The sequence below is a fragment of the Scardinius erythrophthalmus genome (genome assembly GCF_964197995.2).
Source record: "Scardinius erythrophthalmus genome assembly, chromosome: 11".
Classification (NCBI taxonomy): Eukaryota; Metazoa; Chordata; class Actinopteri; order Cypriniformes; family Leuciscidae; genus Scardinius; species Scardinius erythrophthalmus.
Window position 1 is genome coordinate 18458097 of NC_138231.1, and position 24831 is coordinate 18482927.

General features: G+C 42.8%; 1 protein-coding gene across 2 annotated transcripts in view; it reads left to right on the top strand.

Moving 5' to 3' along the window:
- Positions 1–24831, top strand: part of rps6kc1 (ribosomal protein S6 kinase polypeptide 1) — a 170567-nt gene that overhangs the window by 130680 nt on the left and 15056 nt on the right. Inside the window, exons 8-11 of one of the 2 annotated variants that reach the window (XM_081379221.1) lie at positions 10776–10868; positions 11871–11918; positions 15647–15779; positions 15872–17065. In XM_081379221.1, the coding sequence (XP_081235347.1) occupies positions 10776–10868; positions 11871–11918; positions 15647–15779; positions 15872–17065 (1468 nt within the window). The remainder of the gene's footprint in view (positions 1–10775; positions 10869–11870; positions 11919–15646; positions 15780–15871; positions 17066–24831) is intronic. The other variant, XM_081379222.1, reaches the window with a different exon arrangement.

The following is a 24831-nucleotide window of genomic DNA, read 5'->3' on the forward strand; positions in this document are numbered from 1 at the left end:
TTGCTTTTTTAAATTAGTTTTTATTTTAATATCGTTTTCAATTTTGCTTTAAATTTAAGTTTAGTTTTAGTTAGTTTCATTAATGGTTTTGTTAAGTTTAGTTTTAGTTAGTTTCATTAATGGTTTTGTTAGTTTTAGTGTAGTTTTTATTTTGCAAACACATTTCTATTTAGTTTTTATTTTATTTAGTTTCAGTTTTAGTAATTATAGTTTAGCAGAGCAAACAGAACACCTCCAGGGTAGACCAAAGCGAGACGCATAATTTCAGCAAAGTTTAATGTTTGCCGAGATTACTCTTGTGCAGACATCAATGATAAAAAAAATAATGGTTTGAGATTGAACAAAGCACCAAATAAATGGAACTTAAAAGTATACAAGAAAAAAAGATGAAAAATTCAGACAAACTAATTCATATTAAAGTTGAAATCTTGTTAAACATAGTTTACTTTTTTCAGCTGTACAATGTAGCAGAGTGACCACTGGTACATAAAAAAAAAACAAAAAAACGCTAAATTAATCTGACAACCTGCTGTGAAGCCAGTGTGATTAAATAATGAAGTATCTATGTAGTGTGTGAGTGTGTGTGTGAGGGTGTACATGTTTTTCTGTCCTGGTGGGGACTTATGCTGCCTTCATGTGCCATGGAAAAGATGATATTTTCCACTTGTGAGCTGGTATTTACCAGTGTGTTGTGTTCAAGTGCTTTTGTTGTAGTAATGTAGTACCCGCAAGGTCTGTGTCAGTAGAGTATCTTTTTTATCTTTACACAAAAAAAAAAAAAAAAAAAAAAACGTAATTGTGGTGCTATTCTGATTATTAAAACATAATTAATACTAAAATAAAATTAAAAAAAACGACATAAAATGATTAAATATGAACCAAGGAAATTGCGGCGAAGTTGAAAATTGATTGTTAACGCATTATATTATAATTGTTAATGACACAACATTGTCGCAGGGCTATTCAATTGGCGGCCCGCGGGCCACATGCGGCCCGCCAATCATCTCCATGCGGCCCGACGGCACCAACAACCTCCCTCCTCCTCTTTTCGCTCCGATTGACCTGAGGAACGTTTTACGTGTGAATATTTCAGCAGTTATTTGTCCCGAATTTATGTCGACTGAACCAGCGATAGGCTACCAATCATTCGTGAATGAATCATTCTTTTGGTTCGATTCTTTCTAAACGCGCTTGCATAACGGTCTAAAACTATTTGGATTCATTTGGACTGCTCCGTCACTGAATCATCTGAAGCGGTTTCTCGGTCAGTAGCTACAGTTACAACAAATAGCGATGTTCTCTTACGAGAGGTTCTCTCATATTGCGTAAGTAGCTTACGCATCGGGAAAGTCTTCTTTCTTCGAGATCTGAAGCCAAAAAATTATCCTTAATTTTGTATTCATTGTCAACGCAGTGCAGCAGCCGACAGACCTAGGCAGGCTAAATAAGCGTGCTCATTGGCTGCTCGGCTGCAACTGCTTAAGCCTATCGGTGAGCGCTCTGAACGCGGCAACCAATGAGGGCGCTTCGCGCCCTCCACACCCTTCTAACCGTCAGAATGGGCGTGGCCAGCGTGTATATATTCAGCGCTCACAGGCTAAAATTCTGATTTTCTTGTCTTCAGCGACGCTCTTCGCATCGCTGGATCTTGAGAGCCGCCGCCGTTGAAACCAGCGACCAGCAAGCTTAGGACAGCGCCTGAGGAAGCCGGCCGTCTTCGCCGCCTTCAGCCATCCGTGCCTGCTACGCTATCCGGCGACATATCCTTTACGTTTTTACTGTTTCTGTGTGTACTCTAAAAGAGCACGAGGCGTTTTTGTAAAAACGCCTCGTTTTTGCGGCTCGTGCCGCGCCCCGCTCAGCGACGGAGACCGCCACCTCTCTGCGCTCTCCGCCTGGGCTGCGGGCACGCCGCCACCGCACTCTCCGAGTGCGAAGAGCTTTCAATGTCGACCCTGCGGGCTCGACTTGAAGCTTTCGACCAAGCTGTCGCTCCGCCTGTCCCTGCCGGGCCGCGCAATAAGAAGCGCCGCTCGCAGCGACCACCGGAGACTGTTGTGACTGAGGAGCTCGCCGGAACCTCTCCCTCGAGCTCTCTCTCGCCCTCTCCCTCCCGGCCGCTCAACCGCCGGCTCTGCCCGCACCGCCGCCGCGTCAGGAGATGAGGTGAATGTGAAAGATACCCGTACTCTCCCTCTGTTCGAGCCGTGCAATACGCCGCTCACAAGGGATGGCAGAAGCGGACGGTCTCGGAGCGAGTTTCCTCTCCCTCTGTTCGAGCCGCGCAAACTGAGCCGCTCACGAGGGATGGCAGAAGCGGACGGTCTCGGAGCGAGTTTCCTCTCCCTCTGTTCGAGCCGTGCAATACGCCGCTCACGAGGGATGGCAGGAGCGGACGGTCTCGGAGCGAGTTTCCTCTCCCTCTGTTCGAGCCGCGCAAACTGCGCCGCTCACAAGGGATGGCAGGAGCGGACGGTCTGAGCTCTCTTTACGTTACAAGAAAGCTACTCCGTCCTCGCGCGTCACGGGTGAAAGGGGAACAGAGTGTTCGTCCCGCCGTGGCCTGGACTATAACCTCCATTCTCACACATTTCTCAGTCCCCTCTTAAGTTCAGGCGACTGGAATTGTTACTATTGCAGTATACGAGCCTGTTATAAATACACGCTCGCCTGCAAGCAAACGCTGTCACAAGACATGATGACGCTAACCGCGTACTAATGTATTCTCCCCTGTGGCTCAGTGGCGGAATCCTAGACTGTCAAGCTAGAGACCCGGGTTCGGTCCCCGCTCTCGCGGCAGTTAAAGTTTATGCTGTTCGCTTCTCCGAGCTCGCGGCCAGTTTTTCTTACATACAGAAAACAAGCCCGCTCTCTCCCTCGTTGGGCCGTGCAGATTGCGCCGTTCAAGGGATGACAAAGCGGACGGTCACGAGCAGCGTTCAGCGTGCGCGCCTCACTCACCGGCGAAAAGAGAAGAGAGTGTGTTAGTCTCGCTACGGCTGGACAACCGCCAACCCTCACACACTTCTCAGTCCCCTCTTAAGTTCAGGCGACTGGAAATATTACTATTGCAGTAAACGAGCCTGTTTTAAACACACGCTCGCCTGCAAACGAACGCCGACGCGACACATGAGGTCGCTTTTTATATGCTCGCGCTAACTGAAAGCCTATGTGATTCCCCTGTGGCTCAGTGGCAGAATCATACGCTTTCATGCGAGAGACCCGCGTTCGATCCCAGCTCTCGGGGAAAATAAAATTTATGCTGCTTGCTTCTCCGAGCTCGCGGCCAGTCTTTCTTACTTACAGAAAGCGAACCCGCCCCTCGCACCACACCTTCTCAGGGTGCTCGAGTATTTTTTGAGCGTCTAAACACGAGAGAAGAAAAGACGGTTAAATCCCGCAGCCCTGCGGCTGGACCACCGTCGAAGCTTAACGCTCTGTCAGTCCCCGTTGCCACGGCTACTGCAGCTGTTTACCCCGCAGTCAACGAGCCGGTATCTACTCGCTCGCCTGCGCGCATCCGCCGTTCTCACGGCAACCCAGAAAATGTCAAAAGAGCATAATGTCTGGTTGCACGGCTGACGCCGTATGTGTTTCTAGTACAGTGAATGTGCCCACGTTCTGTGCTCACCCCTGTACACAAGCACTATACATCCCGTGTCTCTCACAGAGCCCACTCTCATGAAGCAGGCAAAAGCCGCTTTAGTGTTAAAAGTAGGTCACGTGTCCACTTCTCCGTGCCCACACCTACTCACTGCCCGCTCTGTCACACGGCCTTGCACAACCGGTCATGTTTTAAATGTGAGTCCTGTGCCCGCCCTCGAGCGCTCACACATACATTTTCGCGCCTCACACTATATGTTCCCCGTCCAAAGCCACCGGGACACTGTGTGTAAAACGGCCAGCTATCGCTACGTGCGATCCGCCGTATCTAACCACCAAGAGCGCGCGCGCCGCGCCCGCCCCTGAATGTAACTCCTGTGCCCGCCCTCGAGCGCTCACACATACTAACGAACATTTTCGCCCCGACGCCGCCATCGCGCGTCGCGCCTCACACTTTATGTTCCCCGTCTAAAGCCACCGGGACACTGTGTGTAAAACGGCCAGCTATCGCTGCGTGCGATCTGCCGTATCTAAGCACCAAGAGCGCACGCGCCGCGCCCGCCCCTCCGTTTCGAGCTCTCGAGCCCGCGATGCGCGGCGATCGGAGCCCGGAGGCCATTCTGCCCCTGGCTGCACACGCAAAAGCGTGGGAAACTATTCCAGGCGCATCAGAACGGGTGCTAAGCACAGTAAAACAGGGCTATACTCTGCAGTTCGCTCGCCGCCCTCCGCGCTTTCAAGCGCGTATCGAGACCAGAGTGAATGGGGAAGTAGCACATCTACTTCGAGCAGAAATAGCTACACTTCTGTGCAAAAGGGCTATGGAACCGGTTTCCCCTTCCATGAGCGAGTCGGGCTTTTACAGCCGTTATTTCCTCGTTCCCAAGAAGGACGGAGCACTCAGACCAATTTTGGATCTGAGACGTTTGAACGAGGCTCTTATGAGAAGACCGTTCAAAATGCTCACAACCAGACAAATTCTCGCGCAAATTCGCCCGAGGGACTGGTTTATATCTCTCGATCTAAAAGACGCGTGCTTTTCAGATCCTGATAATACCCCGTCACAGGCCATTCTTGAGATTCGCCTTCGACAGTCAGGTATATCAGTACACGGCCCGCCTGTCGACACAGCGCGCGCGCTGCATTCGACGCCTGGCCGCGTCTCTCCGGCCGGGCAGCACCGTACCTCTCAAAACATTTCAGAGGCTACTGGGTTGTATGGCCTCAGCCGCAGCAGTGCTTCGGCTGGGTCTTTTACGAATGCGCCCGCTACAATGCTGGCTGAATGCCCGAGTGCCTCACAGAGCATGGGCTTCCGGCGGTATTCGCTTCAGAGTGACTCAGAGCTGCGTTTCAGCTCTGAAGCCCTGGTTAGCGGCCGACTGGTACCAGCGGGGAGTGACAATGGGAGCTATCTCACTCCGCAAAATTATCTCGACGGACGCTTCCACCTCAGGCTGGGGCGCTCTGTTCGAGGGCAAACCGGCTTTTGGCCTATGGTCAGACCGGGAAAAATGCCTCCACATAAACTGTTTGGAGATGATAGCGGCCGAGAACGCGCTCAGGCGCTTCCTCCCATTCATACGGGATCACCATGTGCTAGTCCGCTCGGACAACATGTCCGTGGTATCCTATGTGAACCGACAGGGCGGTGTCAGATCCAGGAATCTGTGCAGGCTGACAGAACGCCTTCTCGTGTGGGCTTACCGCTCGCTGCGCTCGCTGAAAGCCGCGCACGTACCGGGCCACCTGAATGTCGGTCCAGACAGACTGTCCAGGGACAACATTCCCCCGGGAGAATGGTCTCTGCACCTCCAGACAGTCCAGTTTCTCTGGCGCCTATTCGGCAGAGCGGAAATCGACCTCTTTGCGTCGAAAGACAATGCTCAATGCCTGAAGTTTTATTTGAAGAGCGAAGACGCGCTGTCCCAGACATGGCCCAGCCTCCCGCTGTATGCTTTTCCTCCGATCTCCCTGTTGCCACAGGTCATTTAGAGGATCAGAGAAACGCACCACTCAGTGCTGCTTATAGCCCCGCGATGGGAAAACCAAACTTGGTACCCAGAGCTAGTGAGGCTGTCGCACTCACCCCCGTGGCCGATCCCGGTGAGAAAGGATCCTCTCCCAAGCCGCTGGATCGATCTGGCATCCCCATCCAGAGCGCTGGTCGCTGCATGCATGGGTGATCAACGGATACCCGTTGACCTGTCAGAAGGGGTCGTGAACACGATCACACAGTCGAGAGCCCCCTCCACGAGACGGCTCTATGCGTCTAAATGGTCGGTGTTTTCTAAATGGTGCGCTACTCAAAACCTGGATCCGCGCGCATGCGGGGTCCCGCGGGTGCTCTCCTTCTTACAAGAGCTGTTGGAAAAGGGCAGATCCCCTTCCACGCTCAAAGTATATGTGGCCGCTATTACAGCGTTCGCTGAGACGACGCGCGGCCGGGCAATGGGAAGGAATGAGCTCATTATCCGCTTCCTCAGAGGAGCTAGACGGATGAATCCCCCGCGGCCCCCCTCGGTTCCCTCGTGGGATCTGTCCTTGGTCCTGGCGGCCCTAAAGGCTTTTCCCTTTGAACCGCTTGAATCCGCGGATCTAAAGTATCTGTCGCTTAAAACCGTTTTTCTGATAGCTCTGTCTTCAGTCAAACGAGTGGGTGATTTGCACGCGCTATCTGTTAGCCCTGCATGTCTCGAGTTCGGGCCGAATGACTCGAAAGTCATTCTCAGACCGAGGCACGGTTACATCCCCAAAGCGATTGGAACCCTGTTTAGGGCACAAGTTATTTCCCTCTCGGCTCTGCCAGCATCCGATAGGGGGACAGTGATAACCTCCTATGCCCTGTCCGGGCGCTGAGAGTTTACATCACGCGCTCCGCCGCTTTCAGGCGTTCAAAGCAGCTCTTTGTTTCCTTCGGCGGACGCACCAAAGGTCTTGCCGCCTCGAAGCAGAGCTTGTCCAGGTGGATAGTGGACGCGATAGCAGCAGCTTATGCCTCCAAACACCTGCAGTGCCCTCTGGGCATCAGAGCCCATTCCACTAGAGGCATGGCCTCGTCGTGGGCCTGGTCCAGCGGAATTTCTATCCACGACATTTGTATGGCGGCGAGCTGGGCCTCCCCGTCAACATTCGTGAGGTTTTATAACCTGGAAGTTCCTGCCCTACAGGCAAAAATATTGTCAGTATAAGTGACATGTATGCTCTGCCCAGCTCCCGTGTGCAGACTACGTTCATATGCTGGCGCTATTCTGGTAACTACTCAGGGTGAAGTGTTTGACTCAGACCGGCTGATCCGTTCTGTTTCCTATTTCCCGTTACGCGCTGTTATCGGTGCTGGCCCGCGCTGCTGGCCGCCCGCATTATTCTCTGCCGCGCGGGAATTTTTCTCTTCATGTGAGACCGACTATGTCGTTTTCTCCTACCCTTATGAGTGCTTATGTGCTGTATGGGCTCGCTCCGCCGGCCCTACTGTTTGTACTGTTATGTTTATAGACCGGCCGCGCCGCTCTATTTCATATGCTGCATGAAGTGCATGTACTGCGCTGGCCCGTCTCTCCGACCGGCCACATTTCCCAGCAGAGTGTTTTCCCCGGTTCCCCTGGGATTCATGGGCTGGATGCTCGGCGCACACGGCGTTGACAAAGGGTTCCCGATGCGTAAGCTACTTACGCAATACGAGAGAACCTCTCGTAAGAGAACGTACTCGGTTACTAATGTAACCTCGGTTCTCTCTAGAAGAGGGAACGAGTATTGCGTAACCTGCCGTGTCGCGCCACGAGCTTTTGCGCTTCAGACTGCGAAAACCAGAATTTTAGCCTGTGAGCGCTGAATATATACACGCTGGCCACGCCCATTCTGACGGTTAGAAGGGTGTGGAGGGCGCGAAGCGCCCTCATTGGTTGCCGCGTTCAGAGCGCTCACCGATAGGCTTAAGCAGTTGCAGCCGAGCAGCCAATGAGCATGCTTATTTAGCCTGCCTAGGTCTGTCGGCTGCTGCACTGCGTTGACAATGAATACAAAATTAAGGATAATTTTTTGGCTTCAGATCTCGAAGAAAGAAGACTTTCCCGATGCGTAAGCTACTTACGCAATACTCGTTCCCTCTTCTAGAGAGAACCGAGGTTACATTAGTAACCGAGTACGTTTTCAGTTGTTTAGTTGTTTAAACACGGCCCAGCGCGGAGTTGCGTTTACTCCCGGTCCCGGACACACTAATATTAAACAGCGTTGCGACAGCCAGTGGAAGCATTTCAGTTCGACAGAAACATTTCTGTTACAAACCACAAATCACTCGATGATTTAATTAGTATTAAATCGGATGAAACAGCCTCAACATTCCCAACAAGACTGATGAGGAAAGCAGGAGAAACATTGTGGCATGATGAACGAAATTAGGAGACTTTAAATCCCCTAATCACCCTTACAAACATTTACCACATTTACTGTAGTAATTTACCATGGTTGGGCAGAAATGTGCAATATTTATATTGAATACTATGTAGTAATAAATAAATATAGTAAATATATACTATAATATTATATAGTATAATAGTAAATATAGTGATTTATATTGTATTAGTTTTATTAGGTGGGTAGAGGAATATATATTTAATGCTTGTTATGAAATTATGTCAGTTTCTTTGTAAAGGTGCTTAGTTTTTAACTTGTGTTTAGGCATTTTTTATACAGTGGGAGCCTGTGGTTAACAAGTCTCACTGTCAGAATATTTTCATTTAAGCATAACAATTATAAATAAAATAATTATTATTTCTCACCAACAGCTATAAGTTTGTATAAATAATTTATTTGTTCCTAGGAAAATAGTTGTACACAGCTGTAAATTATCAAGTTTTTATTTATTATGGTTTTATATATATGCAAACTGTTGGGTACCACATTTCCAAGTAAATACCACACGTCTTTAGGGTTACTTTAACTTATTTATTTAAACTGTTATGTTTCAATAAATAAGATAAACCCCCAAACCAACCCACCGGCCCACCTCAACTTTTCGATTTGATAATGCGGCCCTCGAATGAAACTAATTGAATAGCCCTGTTGTATAGGCTACAAAAACGATCTGCTAACATTCACGACTCTTGCGTTGCTCTCCGCCATTTTGAAAAGGTTAAAGGTTATCTCGGCAACTCGTGCATCAAAATATTCTACGAGCTGCCCAGTGGAAAATACCACATGAGGGGGTGTTCATGTGCATTTTCCACGTCGGCTTTTGGTATTTACCATAATTACCTTGTGTGTGTGTGTGTGTGTGTGTGTGTGTGTGTGTGTGTGTGTGTGTGCTTGTGTTTGTCTGTTTATGTATGCGTGCGTGTGGTGTGTGTGTGTGTGTGTGTGTGTGTGTGTGATAACTGTGATTGGTAGGTTTAGGGGTTGGGTTAGTGTGTGTGTGTGTGTGTGTGTGTGTGTGTGTGTGTGTGTGTGTGTGTGTGTGTGTGTGTGTGTGTGTGTGTGTGTGTGTGTGTGTGTGTGTGTGATGGGTCGGTTTAGGGGTCGGGTTAGTGTGTGGGTGTGTGTGATGGGTAGGTTTAGGGGTCGGGTTAGTGTGTGTGTGTGCGTGTGTTCTGTTTGTGTATGCGCGCTTGTGTGTGTGTGTGTGTGTGTGTGCGCGTTTGTCTGTTTGTGTATGCGCGCTTGTGTGTGTGTGTGTGTGTGCTTGTGTTTGTCTGTTTATGTATGCGCGTGTGTGTGTGTGTGTGTGTGTGTGTGATGGGTAGGTTTAGTGTAAGGAGACAGAATACAGTTTGTACAGTATAAAAACCATTACGTCTAAGAAGAGTCGCTGCTCGCGGTGGGCGCCGGAAAATTTCCCTTATTTTCAAATCCAAAACTTGACAGGTATGGCTTAAATACGAAAACGATTATTTATTTTTGCTAATTATTATTTTATTTCAGTTATTTTTTCAGTAACAGTTGTTAGTTTCGTTTAGTTTTAGTTTTTCATTTATTATGAATTTTTTATTTTATTTCGGTTTACGAAAATGTTTTTTGACCAATAGTTTTAGTCTTATGCCGAGTTCAGACTGCACGATTTTAGCCCCGATTTTGGGTCGCCGACAGGTTTTGAGAAATTGCAGACAAATGCCCGAAATCACAGTCAAATTGGTGCTCGTTCAAGCGAGTGATAATCACGCAGTGTGAATGAACAAAGATGCGATCTGAGAGAATCGCAGACGAGTCGCCGGCGCCCGTGAGATATTTGGCATGCTAAATATCTGGACCTGTTGGCGATTCAAAATCCTGCTGTGTGAAAAGTGTTCTGACTGAAAACTACATCGGCGATGACCGACAGCCAATGAGAGAGCAAGATACAGAGCAGCGGGGAGTTCGGGGAGGAGTTATAGGCCACAATATCAGTATTTTAATAGATATATTTACAATTATATCAAACAGAAACAAAGCACAAACATTTGCTTGACCAGCAGCAACAGCAGCACATTGCAAAATTATTTATTTACTCTCTTTGCAGAACACACAGTCCTTGCTCCCCTCGTCTTCCCAGCCATTTCCTCATGCATAATATGTTTTTCTTTTTCTCCTTTTCACTGCAAATCAGCGCACAGACAATTTGGATGGCAAGCTTCTTGCAGGCTATCATTTTTATTAACAATTTCAGTCTCGCACGAGAACTGCGGTCTTACGCACGCGGGATTTTGCGTTATTTCCTTATCACTTCTCGCGTGTGTTTGGTTGCGAAACGTAGTTTGCGGACCAGACAGAAGTTGTCGACGATTCTTCCTCCTGAAAGTCATGCAGTGTGAAACCTCCTGTCGCCGATGCATCGTGCAGTGTGAACACACCAGCAACTGAATGTTACCCTGGATAGTCGTGCAGTGTGAAAAGAACAGTGACCCGACTACTTTGAAAATCGTGCAATGTGAACTCGGCATTAGTTTCAGTTTTCGTTTACGAAAATAACCTTGACTGCTACTTCATTCAAGTTTCTGCTGACTTGATTTTTACCATTTTAATTGATGTAAAAGTGAATAAGTGAACAATATTTACATGCACTTTGCATATGAATGTTTTATCTCATTCACAGGAACATTTAAAACATTGTGCACTCACATATTGGATTATTCTGTGCACATTTTTATGAATTACAATCTTTCCATGTCCATCATGTGTCTCTTTGTTTGGTGTCTCTTCAGGCGTTAGGCTCGCAGTGCTGTGGCGTCTCGTGGTCTGAGCAGACTCACTTTGATGAGCTGAAGCATTACAGAGTGCTGGGCATTATTGATAAGGTACACATCACAATCTTCACAAGCTCTTTTCTAAGATTGGCAGTTATGACCAAAATCATCTCAGTATATGTCACACTTAACAGGGCGAATTTGAATCAGAAACAAACAAACTTCAATACAATCGCCTGTTGTGTTTGGTATCGTTTGAATTTTGACGATTCCGATTCTGCTTTTCAATTCAGAGTTTTATTGATTTGAAAATTCTGTCATCATTTACTCCCTCATGTCATTCCAAACCCATAAGACCTTCGTTCATCGTCGGAACACAAATTAACATATTTTTGATGAAATCTGAGAGCTTTCTTTCCTCGCACCGTTCTCACCTCTGTGACATTATAAATTAAGCATGTTTTCCAAAAGCCCTCAAAATCTTGGTGGGAAAAGTATATATAGAGCTGCAAGCAATGTGTTGTCTCTATAAAAACAATGCACAGTGAGCACAGGATTTTAGATATATCGAACAGTGTTGCCATTGCAACAAAAAAAAAAGCACCAAGGGAAACGAAAGAGTCTCATATCTTCTCCTATCAAATTAGATCAAATTGCAGTTGTATGTTTGGTGATGGGTGCTGATCACTTGGTTGTAGCTATTGTGGGTCACAGTCATAGCACCACCAGCTGGCAGCAGGAAATGTGGCACTTTTAAACTTTTAAGAAGTCCTCTTTTATTTCCTTGAATCGCAGTGTTTTCCTAAATCCTTCTGGTGGTGATGGCACGGTAGTGCTTGGGCTCGTCATCGCTGCTCATACCTATATTCTCCCTGTTGTTACTGTTTTCATGACAAGGATCTGTCTTTTAAACTCTTTAAAAAGGTTTAAAGGATCAATTTGTTAAATTAGTTTGTTTTTACTTTACTATCTGTAGGCTATAGTGACTCCGTGATCCATATTTACTGTAAATATAACTCCCTTGACAAAAAGATGTTTAGAGGGTGACGTTACACTGTTTCAAAAGTGTTTTTGTTTAAACATTGCCTTTATTTATGTGTGTTTTATGTGCAGGTGTTGTTGGTGATGGATAAGAGAACACAGGAAACTTTTATTTTGAAAGTAAGTGGTCCATTTAGAGTTAATAACACTTAACGATTTTACAGGAATTCTTACAGTGAGTTACTCCCCTAAAAGCTGTAATGCTTCGCTTCTGTTTAATTTGACTGTTTGAATTTGATTTAACTATTTACAGTAAGAGTAAATACCAGAAAAGCTATATCTAAACCATATCGAGGACTGAAGTATTACAAATTGATAAATTGATAAATAATTAAATATTGAAAAAAAGGGGGCCAAATGGATGGATTTGAAAGTAATAATAGGGACCTGAGAGGTTTGGTGAACATACCTAGTGATTAAACTATATACGAAAAGACATAACTTTTGATTAATTTGGCCTATTGTCACAAGCCCTTTCTCTTGACATTCTTTGAGTCATGCAGAGTACAGTGTTACCAATTTTGCCATGGTTTGTAATAATGCCTTCCTTTGCCATTTTGAATTTTAATGAAAATCGTCTCTTTTTGAAAACTGTAATGCACAAGGAATATCGTGTATACAGGGTTCTTCTTTTAAATGAGGATCTTCGTATATAAATAACCATCTTATTTCAACTATTAAACAAGGTGATTGCCAATATTATAAATCAAGATCAAATTGGATTTATAAAAGGGAGGTATTATGGTGATAGCATAAACAGAATATTAAGTGAATATAAGTGGCTTCAAGGGCACTGTCGTGGAAATTCTTAATACATATACAACGTTATACAACCTACTTAATCTGACTTCTTCACCACAGACAATTTAAACAACTTGCAGTTGTTAAAATAATAACTACAGTATCTCGAGGTAATTACCTGAATACTTACAATACAATACAATAATTCCCTGAAGTAAGGTGACGGCGTCCCGTCAAGAAGCTACTATCACTATCTCAATCACACATAGATGTTCTATTGTTGTCTTTTGAGCGTAGAATATTTAGTACTTCTATCACTACCTCAATCACACATAGATGTTCTGTAGTTGTCTTTTGAGCGTAGAATATTTAGTACTTCTATCACTACCTCAATCACTCATAGATGTTCTGTAGTTGTCTTTTGAGTGTAGAATATTTAGTACTTCTATCACTACCTCAATCACACATAGATGTTCTGTTGTTGTCTTTTGAGCGTAGAATATTTAGTACTTCTATCACTACCTCAATCACTCATAGATGTTCTATTGCTGTCTTTTGAGTTCAGAATATTTAGTACTTCTATCACTACCTCAATCACACATAGATGTTCTGTTGTTGTCTTTTGAGCATAAGATCTGTTTCTCAGCTGACACAAGTTTTATTCACGGCCGGGAGATCACTGGCCACAACAACCAAGTGAGTCTCCTGAATAGAAAGATACATTTACATTTAAATCATACAGTTGAGTAAAAATCAATGTCACTCAAGTCTTCTTCACTGTGATTTGTTCTGGTGATTGGTTTGTACTGATCTAAGTTAATCATATGACTGTTAGTTCTACTGTGTTAAGCACTTTTTGGTTAAGTATATATGGCCTTTGACCTGAGCATCCTTAGTCTGCATTTCTCTGTACATTTAATGTTGAAAATACCCATTACAAAAAATATTTATATCACAGCTCACAGATGTTGCCTGTAGGTATCCCCAAAAGTACATTCGTCAAATTAGAGAAATGTATTTTGGGCAGGGTAGAGGCCAAGAATTAAGTACGAAACCCTACAGCTTATGAAGACTGATGGAGAAGTGAGTCTTCCAAATTTCAAGTATTTTTACTGACAGCTGAAACCAATTGACCAAGACCGGTCAATAAACACAAGCTAAACATAGAGAAAAGGCTCTGTCAACCTTACTTCCCTTTGTAGAGACCCATTGTGACAATATTGTAATAGGTAAATGGACAAGAGTTACTTTAAAAATATGTAATAAAGTACAGTCATCATTAAAATTGTATCTCCTCTTTATCCTGTGGAAGTACAATAAACAAATCTCTACCCTCTAAATTAGATTTTAAAAAGTGTTCATATTACAGACTCATTCTAGTCTACTTTGGAGCATCCAGAGATGGGCACTCGATTTAGTGGCTCGTAATTTTAATGGACTTGACTTGGACTCGGCCTGAAATGACAAAAACGTCAATAACAATAATTATTAAGGAAAATGTATTTTTGATCTGTATGCAGTGCTTAAAGTGGGCCGTTGCTCACCGGTACGCAGTATCAGAAATTCGGCGCTATGCAGCGGCTCAATGTACCGGAACACAGGGGAATCATTCTTGCTTACCAGCAGCTCTCATAAACAGCCCACACTCTTTTGTCTTCTGCTCGGGAGAGATTGAAACTGAACTTACAGATTCACTCTCTCTCTGACATGGACATCCACGCTGCAGTTCCAAGAGGTCCAGTCTCTATATTTCCTTCCCAGCAGAGGTCCAGACTATATGTTTTTGGAATCGTTCTATACATTTTCATCTGGGCAACAGTAATACTTTGTAAAAGAAAAAAATCCTAAAGTCAAAACAGGATATTTGGTCTCAAGAGCCAAAGAAAAGTGGTGTTATATAAAAACACATAAAAAAATATATATATTTCATCAGTTGAGCCCAATTGGATATGAATATTAAAAGGTTAAATGAGACATTTTATCAGGCTATTATTATTTTTACATTTAGATAACTATGAATGGCAGAACAGCGAACAACTTCACCGAAAATAATACTATGATAAATCATAGAGGAAACTACATACCATAATAAGGACCAATAGATTTAAGCTTTTGGATTAGCTCATTTGTTTGACTTCAGTTATTAGCGTGTCTTGTGGAATGTACATATCTGTTGTGTGAGAAAACTTATTCGGATAGTTAAAAAAAACTAAATGCATTTTTTTTTTTTTTTTTTTTTTGTGATCCGTCCCAATTTTTTAAATGATAAATATCTCAAAAGGGTGTAAAATTATGAATTGCACAACTAAAAGAGAAAAGATGAACATAAGCTGCTTTTAAACAGAAACTTGTTTTCCTCATTTGCTGAGTTCAACAACGGTTAAAGTGTCATGTAAACCTTTTCTAATGACAAGATATGGCCAGATGGTATATACAGTAGAATACTTGTTAAAATATTTTATTTTTATTGATTATGAAATAGCTGTAATAATGTGAAAAACTGAGAATATTCCTTATTTTCTATATACTCCTTTTTTAGTGTTATTAGGGTTCAAAGCTCAAAGATTTTTTTCCCCCATTTTGATTTTCCTGAGGAAAAAAAACTTGCCTACCTACCCAAAAAATAATATTCTGAACATCTGCCCATTATTAAATAGGGTATTACCATACAGCATGTCCAATACTACAGTGGTTTTCAATCCTGGTTCTGGGGACCCACTGCTACTTCCAGAGGGATTTCCTAGAGAGCAGTCCCATTTAGAGACTAGAAATATCTCAAGCTTTCTTTGATGTAGTGGTCAGATGTAATAGGAATATACAAGGTCTTGACATATATAGCAATCAGTTTACACATTATAATTGCAACCTTTTCAGTTTGACGGCCAAAATAAAGTGGCTGGATTAGCAGTACAGCAAATTAAAAATGGATCTCAACTGAACTCAACAGATGCTTCCATTGTAGACAGCTCTGGTAATTATTACAGTAGGGGTAGATAATCAATTTAATAAAACTTTTTTAACATGGTTTTTCTAAAACTCTTTTTGGACTGCAGTCTTGTAGATTGAGACCCCTAATTTGTACTGATATGATTTGTGTGTTTGTTCAGGGTTTAAGGAAAAGCAGTGCGTGTGGACGTGTTAAGAAGACCGTTGTGCCTCGTTCCCTGCCCAACATGGTACAACTGGAGAAATACATAGTCTCAGATGATTCCATCTTTCTTTTACTGGAGTATGCTGAGGGTGTGTATTGTTTTCACTGCATTTTTACTTTTTACTAAATGCCTAAGTGTGTAAACAGGATGTTGACTAGCACTTCCTCTTTGTCTCATCAGGTGGTAAACTGTGGACTCATATCTGCAAGTATATGCATGGCAGCAGTCCCGACGAAAGCTTCAACATACCTTTCATCCAGAAAGCTCACTCTATAGCTATACATTCAGCCCTGAACCCTGTGCCCACCGGTTCCAGCAGTGTGGATTCCCGGGTCCTAAGCTTTGGAGAGCGTCCTTTAGGAGCCCGACTGCCAGACTCGGGAGCCACCTCGGAGGAGGAGTGCACCAACAGCTACCTGACACTGTGCAACGAGTACGAGCAGGAGAAGCTGGAGCCAGAGGAAGACCCCTGCACACAGAAACATGCATGTTCAGCGTTAAACACTGATAGTCTGTGCTCTCCGGTTTCAATGCAGGAGCTGTGCTTCTTCACTGAGGAGGATCAACTGGCTGGCTTTATGGATCAATGCACATCTGACCATCTGAACCCATCACCACCCAAGGAGCTCTTCTACAGTGAGGGTGAAGACGTCTGCAAGCCACTGTTTTTACCCTCAGATGCCGGTATAGAGGCCACAGAGGAGCCACTGGAGAAGCTACAGGAAGAGTCGGATCTCTGGAGGTCTGACGGTGATCAGTGCTCAAATGAGTTGCCGGTAATTTCCTTTAAAGAGGCTGTATCGGAGGATGCGAATGTCAGTTGTGCTGTTGAGGGACAACCGCCTGATCTTTTGGTCAATCTGCCGGCACTCGAAGGAGGCACAGGAGATGTGTTAGAGGAAGTGCTTGTCCCTGAAGGCAACGCTTTCCCTGTTGTAGACAAAACCTCTCCCACATTTGGCAGGCCAGATGTTCTACAGAGAGGAGAGAACGCAGAGTTTGACCCGTCTGTTGAAGTGGCTACGCTTCCACTTCCACAGAAACCATCAAAAACAGCAGACTTGTTGACTCCGTCTTCCCCCAAGCTCTCGGTTATGCTGGACGCAGCTGTTCCCAGAACTCAGAAGAGCTTGGTTGAACATGAAGACGTGGGATTAGGATCGGAGGGCACTTCAGGAGAGCAGGAGGTAGAGAAAGTGTCAAAGTTGTTTCAAGAGTTGGATAGGTTGGCTGCTGTTTCATTAGACACACGTATCCCAGAGGCGATGGTGAGGAGCTGGGCTGTTGACATGGTTGTGGCTCTGGATGCGCTGCATCAGGAGGGAGTCATCTGTCGAGACTTGAACCCCAGCAACATACTGCTAAACGACACAGGTGAATCACTTACTCACTGCATACTGTTGAAATGTGCTTCATTACACTATTCAAGGCCCAATGTTTTTTTTACTTTATGTCGGCTTTTGAGAATAGTATCTGCGCATTAGTTCCGCCCTCTACCGAAGGAACCGGCAGAGGCATCTGCTTTTTCTCAAAGGCTGAATATTTACAAACTCAGTTATTTTGAGCACGGTGATTCAAGTGACTACACACTAGAGTTTACATTGCTTCAGAATACGTTGCACATTCATTGATATAAAAAGAGTGAAACTATCAAATGCTCGAGGCCGTGTTCAAATGTAGGCGAGTGAAAATATATCTGTGCTAAACTTCATCCTTCAATGCCTGTGAACTCCCTCTGTCTGCGGTTGATGGTAAAAATTGTTTGAATTAAGTAAATTAATGGAGTAAATTAGGCAGTCATTAATTGAGAAATCAAATTTCCCCTTTTCTTTCATCAGGGTCATTGTACTATTAAACCGATTAGAGATGCACCGATACTACATTTCTCTGCCAATAACCATTGCCAATTATTCAGAGTGACCTCTGCCGATTCAGATAGTTTGAAAAATCTTTCCCAACTAATGCTGTAAACATGAGACAACGCTTTTTATCAGGACTAGGGCTGCACGTTTTCAAGTTTTTCATTAACCGTTAACCGTGGCCCTTAGCGGTTAATACTCGGTTAACCATAGTGTGCGCGCCGCAACCCCGAGATAGGCGTAATTTGCGGGTGGGACATGTCCCCACCACTATTTTCTAAGGTCGATATTGTCCCCACCACTTTTGAAACATCTCGCGGCACGAATACCAATACAAATAAACAAAACATCTCCAGTTAACTAGCAGAGCATTCATTTCGTTCGTTTTTTTTTTTTTTTTTGGCGATCTAGCGCTGAAATGTTTTGTTTTTTAAATCAAGAGATCAAAGTGCTCGTTGCCGCTGCGATCGAGAAGGGTCTTGTAAAACATGCTGAGGTATTATTAATTCGTGGCCACGAAACAATTCACCTGAATATTCACCAATTCACAAAAAAAAAAAAAAGGAATAAAAAGCTGTACGAGAATAGTCGGCCTTCACTGAAGAGCTATCTTCACAGGTAAGAAAAACAGTTTAATAATTATTATTAATTCGTGGCCACGAAATAATTCACCTGAATATTCACCAATTCACAAAAAATAGGTCTTTAGCATTCACTAATTAATAGTATCAAACTGTTTTTGGCCACGTTGTAATTCGTTAAATCAAAATGAGGGAGGCAATTAGTTCAACGTGTCCACGATTTATTAAAACGAGGGAACAAACAAGTCGTCGTAACAACTAATTATTTAGATCAGTGGACAGGGCGCATAAGAACAAACAGTGAGAGAGCACCGGCCGCGCGCGCACTCGCCTTCAAACAACACGAGCGCTGTATTGCTCTCTCTCCCTCGCGCATATCAACACAATAGTAAAAGGTCGGAAGACCGATTGTGTTTTATAGATTAGTAGTTTGTTCATATAAAGTGTTTGATTAGCAAGTACATGTTTAGGAAATACATAATACAAATTGTATGGGTGATGAAACTGCGCATGCGCGGGGTAAAACTGCTGGGGTAAAGCATAGACAGTAAAAGAAATGGACACAGCGACCCCATTGGAACTCAATTGAGACAAGTGAAGCCCATTTTTAGCGATTTCTTAGCACTTCCTTTCCTGACGCGCAGACTCAAACCGAGCAAAGCGTTACACGGACCACGTGAGCAACCCGTCTGTCTTCTAGTAGCTGTGCCAAGAGAAATCTGAATCATTCCCTTCCGAATCTTGCAGAGACGGAGAGTGTGCGTAGGAATTGTCCATGAGCTTGGAGCAGGAGCAACTTTTGCTAGGTATTCTGATTAATTATATTGTCATTTTGCCTCTACGTCCCCCCGATTGCCCGCGAGCTTCTCCTCCCGTCCATACGGTAATCTCTCTACTGTGCGACAGAGAGTCGCTTGGTTATGACGCAATCGTTAGCCTACTTTTACAAAAACTGCTTCTACGGGGCCATAACATAAGCTACAAGGTAATGGAGCATTTTATACATTGTCATGTTTCTTTAGAAATAAATAATGGACAAATGGAGTCTTCAAACGCCTCAGATGTAAAGTTATTCGCTGTCAAAGTGACGCCAAAATGAATGGGAGTCAATGGGATGCTAACTACAGGTGAAGTTCTGCTACAAGATGGTGGCACGCGGCCGGCTTCAACTTCCGGTCGACTTCCTTCCCGCCTGGGGTAAAGCTGTGGCTCTGCAGACAGATATTATTGTGCTGCGATCAGTGGCGCGGATACTATAGCCGTTTCTCAATACCAAGTACGCAAAGTTCGGACTAACAAGTTCGACTCAGGAGTACGAACTCCCGAGGACGGGAGGACGCGAGTCCGATAACTCTGCAAATGGAACAGCGGCGTACTTGATAGCGTCACTCAGCTTGCTCTGGCTACTCCGGTTATCTCTTTATAGGCTACAAATAAAACAAAATATGTTATAAACCACCACTTTGCCTCTTTTCATTTTCATTTAAAAAAGATCTTTAACATAATGGCCACACAAATGAGGTTCAGGCAACGCAATTGATTATCTTCACTGCATATTTACAACAACACGAAATATAAAGCACAACCCTGACTCTTTTTGTTTTCATTTTAAAAATATGATGAATAAAAAACATTATAATATTGATCATTAAAACGAACATTTAGCAAAAAGAGACAGGGTTGTGTCATATATGTATATACAGTGAAGAGAATGTAGGCAACATGTAGGCTATTATAATAAAATATTTTATATGTTTTAAATATATAAAATAAAATGACATAACCTTTTTTGCTAAATGTCAGTTTTAATGATCAATAATAGCCATTCTAAAAGTATAAGTAGCCTAAAAGGTATAAGAAGCTATACAATAATAAAGCCAACGATTCAGTCAAACATAAGTCAGCTCTCTAGGCTACATAGTTAAATAGACTAACGTTAAATAAAGCTATAACTTCACTTTGCCCTCAGCTAAAACGTTTTGCCAGGGAACAAATAATACATTAATGAGACAAATAAAATAAATAAATCGCCTGTTGGATATACACAAGACGATTTAAATCTCATGTTATACCCAGACTGTAAAAGGTTATACCACTACTAGAGACATCCGAGCCAACGGCAAGTCAGCAGCAGAAGCCGAGGAAAGGCTGTTCTCGGCGGGGTACGAGCGCCGAGCGTCCGATTTCCTGGTTCTCACAACTCCGAAAACGTCAGATCAAATTTTCAAATAGGCGCTATCTTTATAAATAAACCAAAGATTTGAGCTTTAAACAACTACATTCTCGCCTGAAATACTCTTAAAACTACATTTCGTGACACATTTATAGCAGTATTTTTAAATTACGGGGGTTTCTCCTCTCCTATTGACGCTTGCTGGTTGGTGGTGTGAGATGCATTCTGGGATACCTGGCTTGTCAAGTCCGCACAAGTCACCTCTTGATGCATCCTCGGTAAAAGGGGTGGATCAAGAACACATCCGGGGATTCGAACTGGACTTGGCTAGATGTGAACTTTGAATTGGCACAGTACTAGGGCAGCGACTGATGACGTTTCACAAGTCCACAAGAACACAAGTACAGACAAGAACGCATATTGAGAAACGGCTTATGTTTGTTTCTGGCTCGCGCACAGCCTTCACTCTTGGACGCGCGCTTTCTTTGCCCGCTTCATATTAGAAAACTGGTCTAGCGGTCTCTGGTGGTGCAAAAATGTATTACAACTAAATTCAATGCATGCCATTGACGCCACTTAACCGAGCAAAATGTTTCACTCGGTTACGCAATTTTTAACGGTTAATCCATTAACCATGGACACCCCTAATCAGGACACACTTTTAAGGACTTATTTATGGATCCAGATTTTTTTTTTTTTACAATTTTTAACAAGTACATTTTAAAGAATATTTTATAGAATTATACTAATTTTGTACATGTACTTTTATTTTTTTTATTTATTTTTTTTATTTATTTTTTTTGCCTAAGTTCGTTTTCATTATTTTGTACTTATCATATTATGTTGTTAAATGTTTAATATGTATCTGCCATGTAATAGCCGGTGATGGCAATAAACTTAAATACTACTACTAATAATGCTATAAATTATACAGGAAACCCTCTCATTTGGCACATTACTATAATATTAGAGGTTGAAATTAAGAGCTATTTATTCAACTGCTATGTGTTTTTAGTAGGGCTGTCAAAAGATTAATCGTGATTAATCGCATCCAAAATAAAAGTTTGTTTTTAAATAATATATGTGTGTATACTGTGTATAATTAAATTTGTATATATAAATACACACACATGCATGTATATATTTAAAAAAAAATATTTATATATAAAAAAATTATATTTATATATAATATAAACTATATACATATATATACAGTATATGTATGCAAATATTTCTTAAATATATACATGCATGTGTGTGTATTTATATATACAAAATAATTATGCACAGTACACACACACATATTATGTAAACACAAACTTTTATTTTGGATGCGATTAATCGCGATTAATCTTTTGACAGCCCTAGTTTTTAGATATAATAATTACACTCAAATAAAAACTGAAATAGTGTGACTATTATATCAGTGTATCTCAGTTGCACATAAGGTAGTTTTCATAAACACTTATATTCATAGCAGGCTTATTCAAGCATACAATATCATTATATAACTAGGAAAATGCATTTCTGGAGGAACTGCGAAGTGTGCTTGCTCGGGTACGGTTCACTAACGTTAGCAGGTAGTGGATAAGGGTGCGTTGAAGTTTGCTTGATCTGAGAATTTCAGCAATAGTACTTTTTTCAAGATTGAGCAAAAAGTTGAAAAGTTATGTGCATTAAGAGACATGTCTGCAATGTAGACTAGTGATACAATGTAGACTAGACTAGTGATAGTCAAACTGGTTGTTGGTTTTGAAATAATTGGTTATGAATATACAGCAGAGAGTGGGAGTATTTTGGGTGATGAAATAGTAGCCTATTGAAAAGAAGTTGACAGTCTTAATTTACTGTATCCAATAAGCCAATACAAAACTCACCCAGCTGTTCTGTGGTTGAGTGTTCCCTTTGATTAGGAACAAATTTACTATCTCAAATTAAGGTCTACCGTAATTAGCGATGCTTTAATTGCTGCTGTCAAGATGGTTGTCATCACCTACAAAGAAACACTGATTTTTATAGCCTACCGTCAGTCCTCATATTTTAATTAAATGAAAAACGCTATCAGTTTCACTATTAGCTTATTCTAGCGATGCAGTCGCAACAACATGGATAACGCTGTTTGGCCTTGCCTAACTTTATATGACATATGCGCCATATGCTAGAGTTACACATCCTGCTGCCATTTCAGGGCTTGAATTTTGGTGCGGGAATGTGGGGATTGCGCATAATTTAAACCATTCCCGCAAGGTTAGCTTTTATAGTGCGAGAAATTCCCGCACAAATATATTCGCTTCATCTCAGAGCAAATGATTAAAAAAGAAATTCACAGATGCGAGAAAAAAGATGTCAAACTGTCTTATTTTCGAATTTAATTCCTCAATCAGCGCTGGACCGGCATTTTCTGTCTTCCGCTGAGCCCTGGCTGTAGACAGATCATACGTTTCACGCTGTCAATGCAGTGGTCTGTGTTGCGCTGATCTTATTCACACTATCGAGTGTAGGTGCAGCATTCTAACATTGAGTCATAATGAGCTGTTTGTGAAGAAATTATCCGCTTCCAAATTGTCATTTTTATCACTAAATTGAAACATTAAAAAACAATTTGCTCTTTATGGTGTGCGAGTGATAGAGCGCGGCAGTAACGAACCAACTGATCAGCTTGCAGCATAACAACATTGAATGTTCAGCCGAACAGCTGATCATAGCTGTACAGGGCGCCTTATTATTTTTCATCTCCATAAATATATCTAGTAGTAAAGCTAATGCAAGGGCTAGAAATCAATTAATCTTTTGCTGATACTTCCTTGTCATCATGGAGAGCGCAGTTCATGGTTGCATAGCAACGACAGACGCCATGGGACAGCAAGCGCTTGTGGAAAGGAGAGAGTGGCCCGCTCGCGCCTTCCACTTTTTTTTACACACCTAAGGTGCGTTCCATTCGACAGGATCCATACGCAGTGTTCACTGCTCCCCTACTCCCTGAGCACGGTATATCAGTTGAGGTGGACTTCACTGACAATAACCGCTCATTTGAAACGCCCTGCAAACATCATCAAAGAAAGTCAATGACGGGGTCGCGCAGATTATGATATAACATAAATATATATAGGACTACATTCATATTTAAATTTTTATCATTATATTATATATTAACAATTATATTGCACTATTTTACAACTACCTAAAATAAAATCACTTTACTTCACAAACTAGCTAAGCTGGCTGCATTCACTGAGGTAAATTATAATCATCAAAAGTAGTAAATGTAATATTCACAACAATAACCGTTAAAATACTGTCATTTGTATAACAATGGCGAAATGTATGAATACTTACACACATATGTAAACTCCATCATTAGTTATGACCGTTCTGACTGGTGATGGCGTGGTGCGCGAAATGACAGTTGGGTGATCATCGCTCTCCACTTCCTGTGAAGTGATGTATCGATGTTCCCTTATTCCCTATGCCGTGCGCAGTGCCCTTCGAACTGAACATGTTCGCTCCCTTCGGATTGGAATCTCACTTAAGATGGCGGAAAACCCTGTGAAGTCCACTTCGCAGTCCACAACGCACCTCTAGAGCGACGTTGTTGATTGTTTGAGCATGTGACTGCGCATTTCTCCTTGTTTTCTATTGTTATGCGCAGCATATTTCCCATGCGCACAAACACAGCCACAGACAATGAATTGTTTGTTCGGTTAGCGAAGAAGAGCATGATGTATTTTGTATAAAGGTTTTTTTTTTTTATTAACTGTTTTGAGAACTGGAAATGCACAATTCATGCATATAAATCTGTATGAATAAATGAAGATGATTAAATTAGACCGATGCAAAAAACTAAATTCAGGCCGTGCATTTATTAAGACAAACCTAGTAAAAACGAATGCAGTCTATACACTGACTTGGCAGCTCTGTGAAATGTAATACAACAGTGCCACCTACTGTCTAATGCATTAACATTAAAAGTGTGTGGTGAAACTTTTGCATAGACATAGCAGAGTTTCCGCTAGAAAAAAATGGTGCCGGTCAAAGTGACCGGCAGAGGTTCCGTTTTCCGGACATTTTGAAGATATGCCGGTCAAATATCGCCTCTTAATTAGTCAAGTTGAGGAAAACTGGAGGAAGGCTATGTAACTTAAAAAATGACATAATCAGGCCGAACGCAACATGTTTATTAGCCTAACTTTCAAATAAAAAAACGGAAAAAAACATGAACGTCCGATTGGCGTCAATCAACGCCAATTGTTTTTGTATGGTTTCACATTCATAGTTTAACAAACCATCCCCCCTTCCCCACATAAAATATCTGAAGCCTATTGTTTTTACTCAAGCGAACTTCTCAGTGTCTCTCCACAACTTGCAATGCGCATAAGCCGCGTAACCTTGTTCTCCGCAAGGCGACTTCGCTGCTTCGTCTTGATCCGATTCTGCAGCGAGAACCCCCTCTCTGCAGGAACACTCGAGACCCATTTTCTACTATGGTTATGTACGTTTCTTCATTCGGATCTATTTGCGATCCATTCC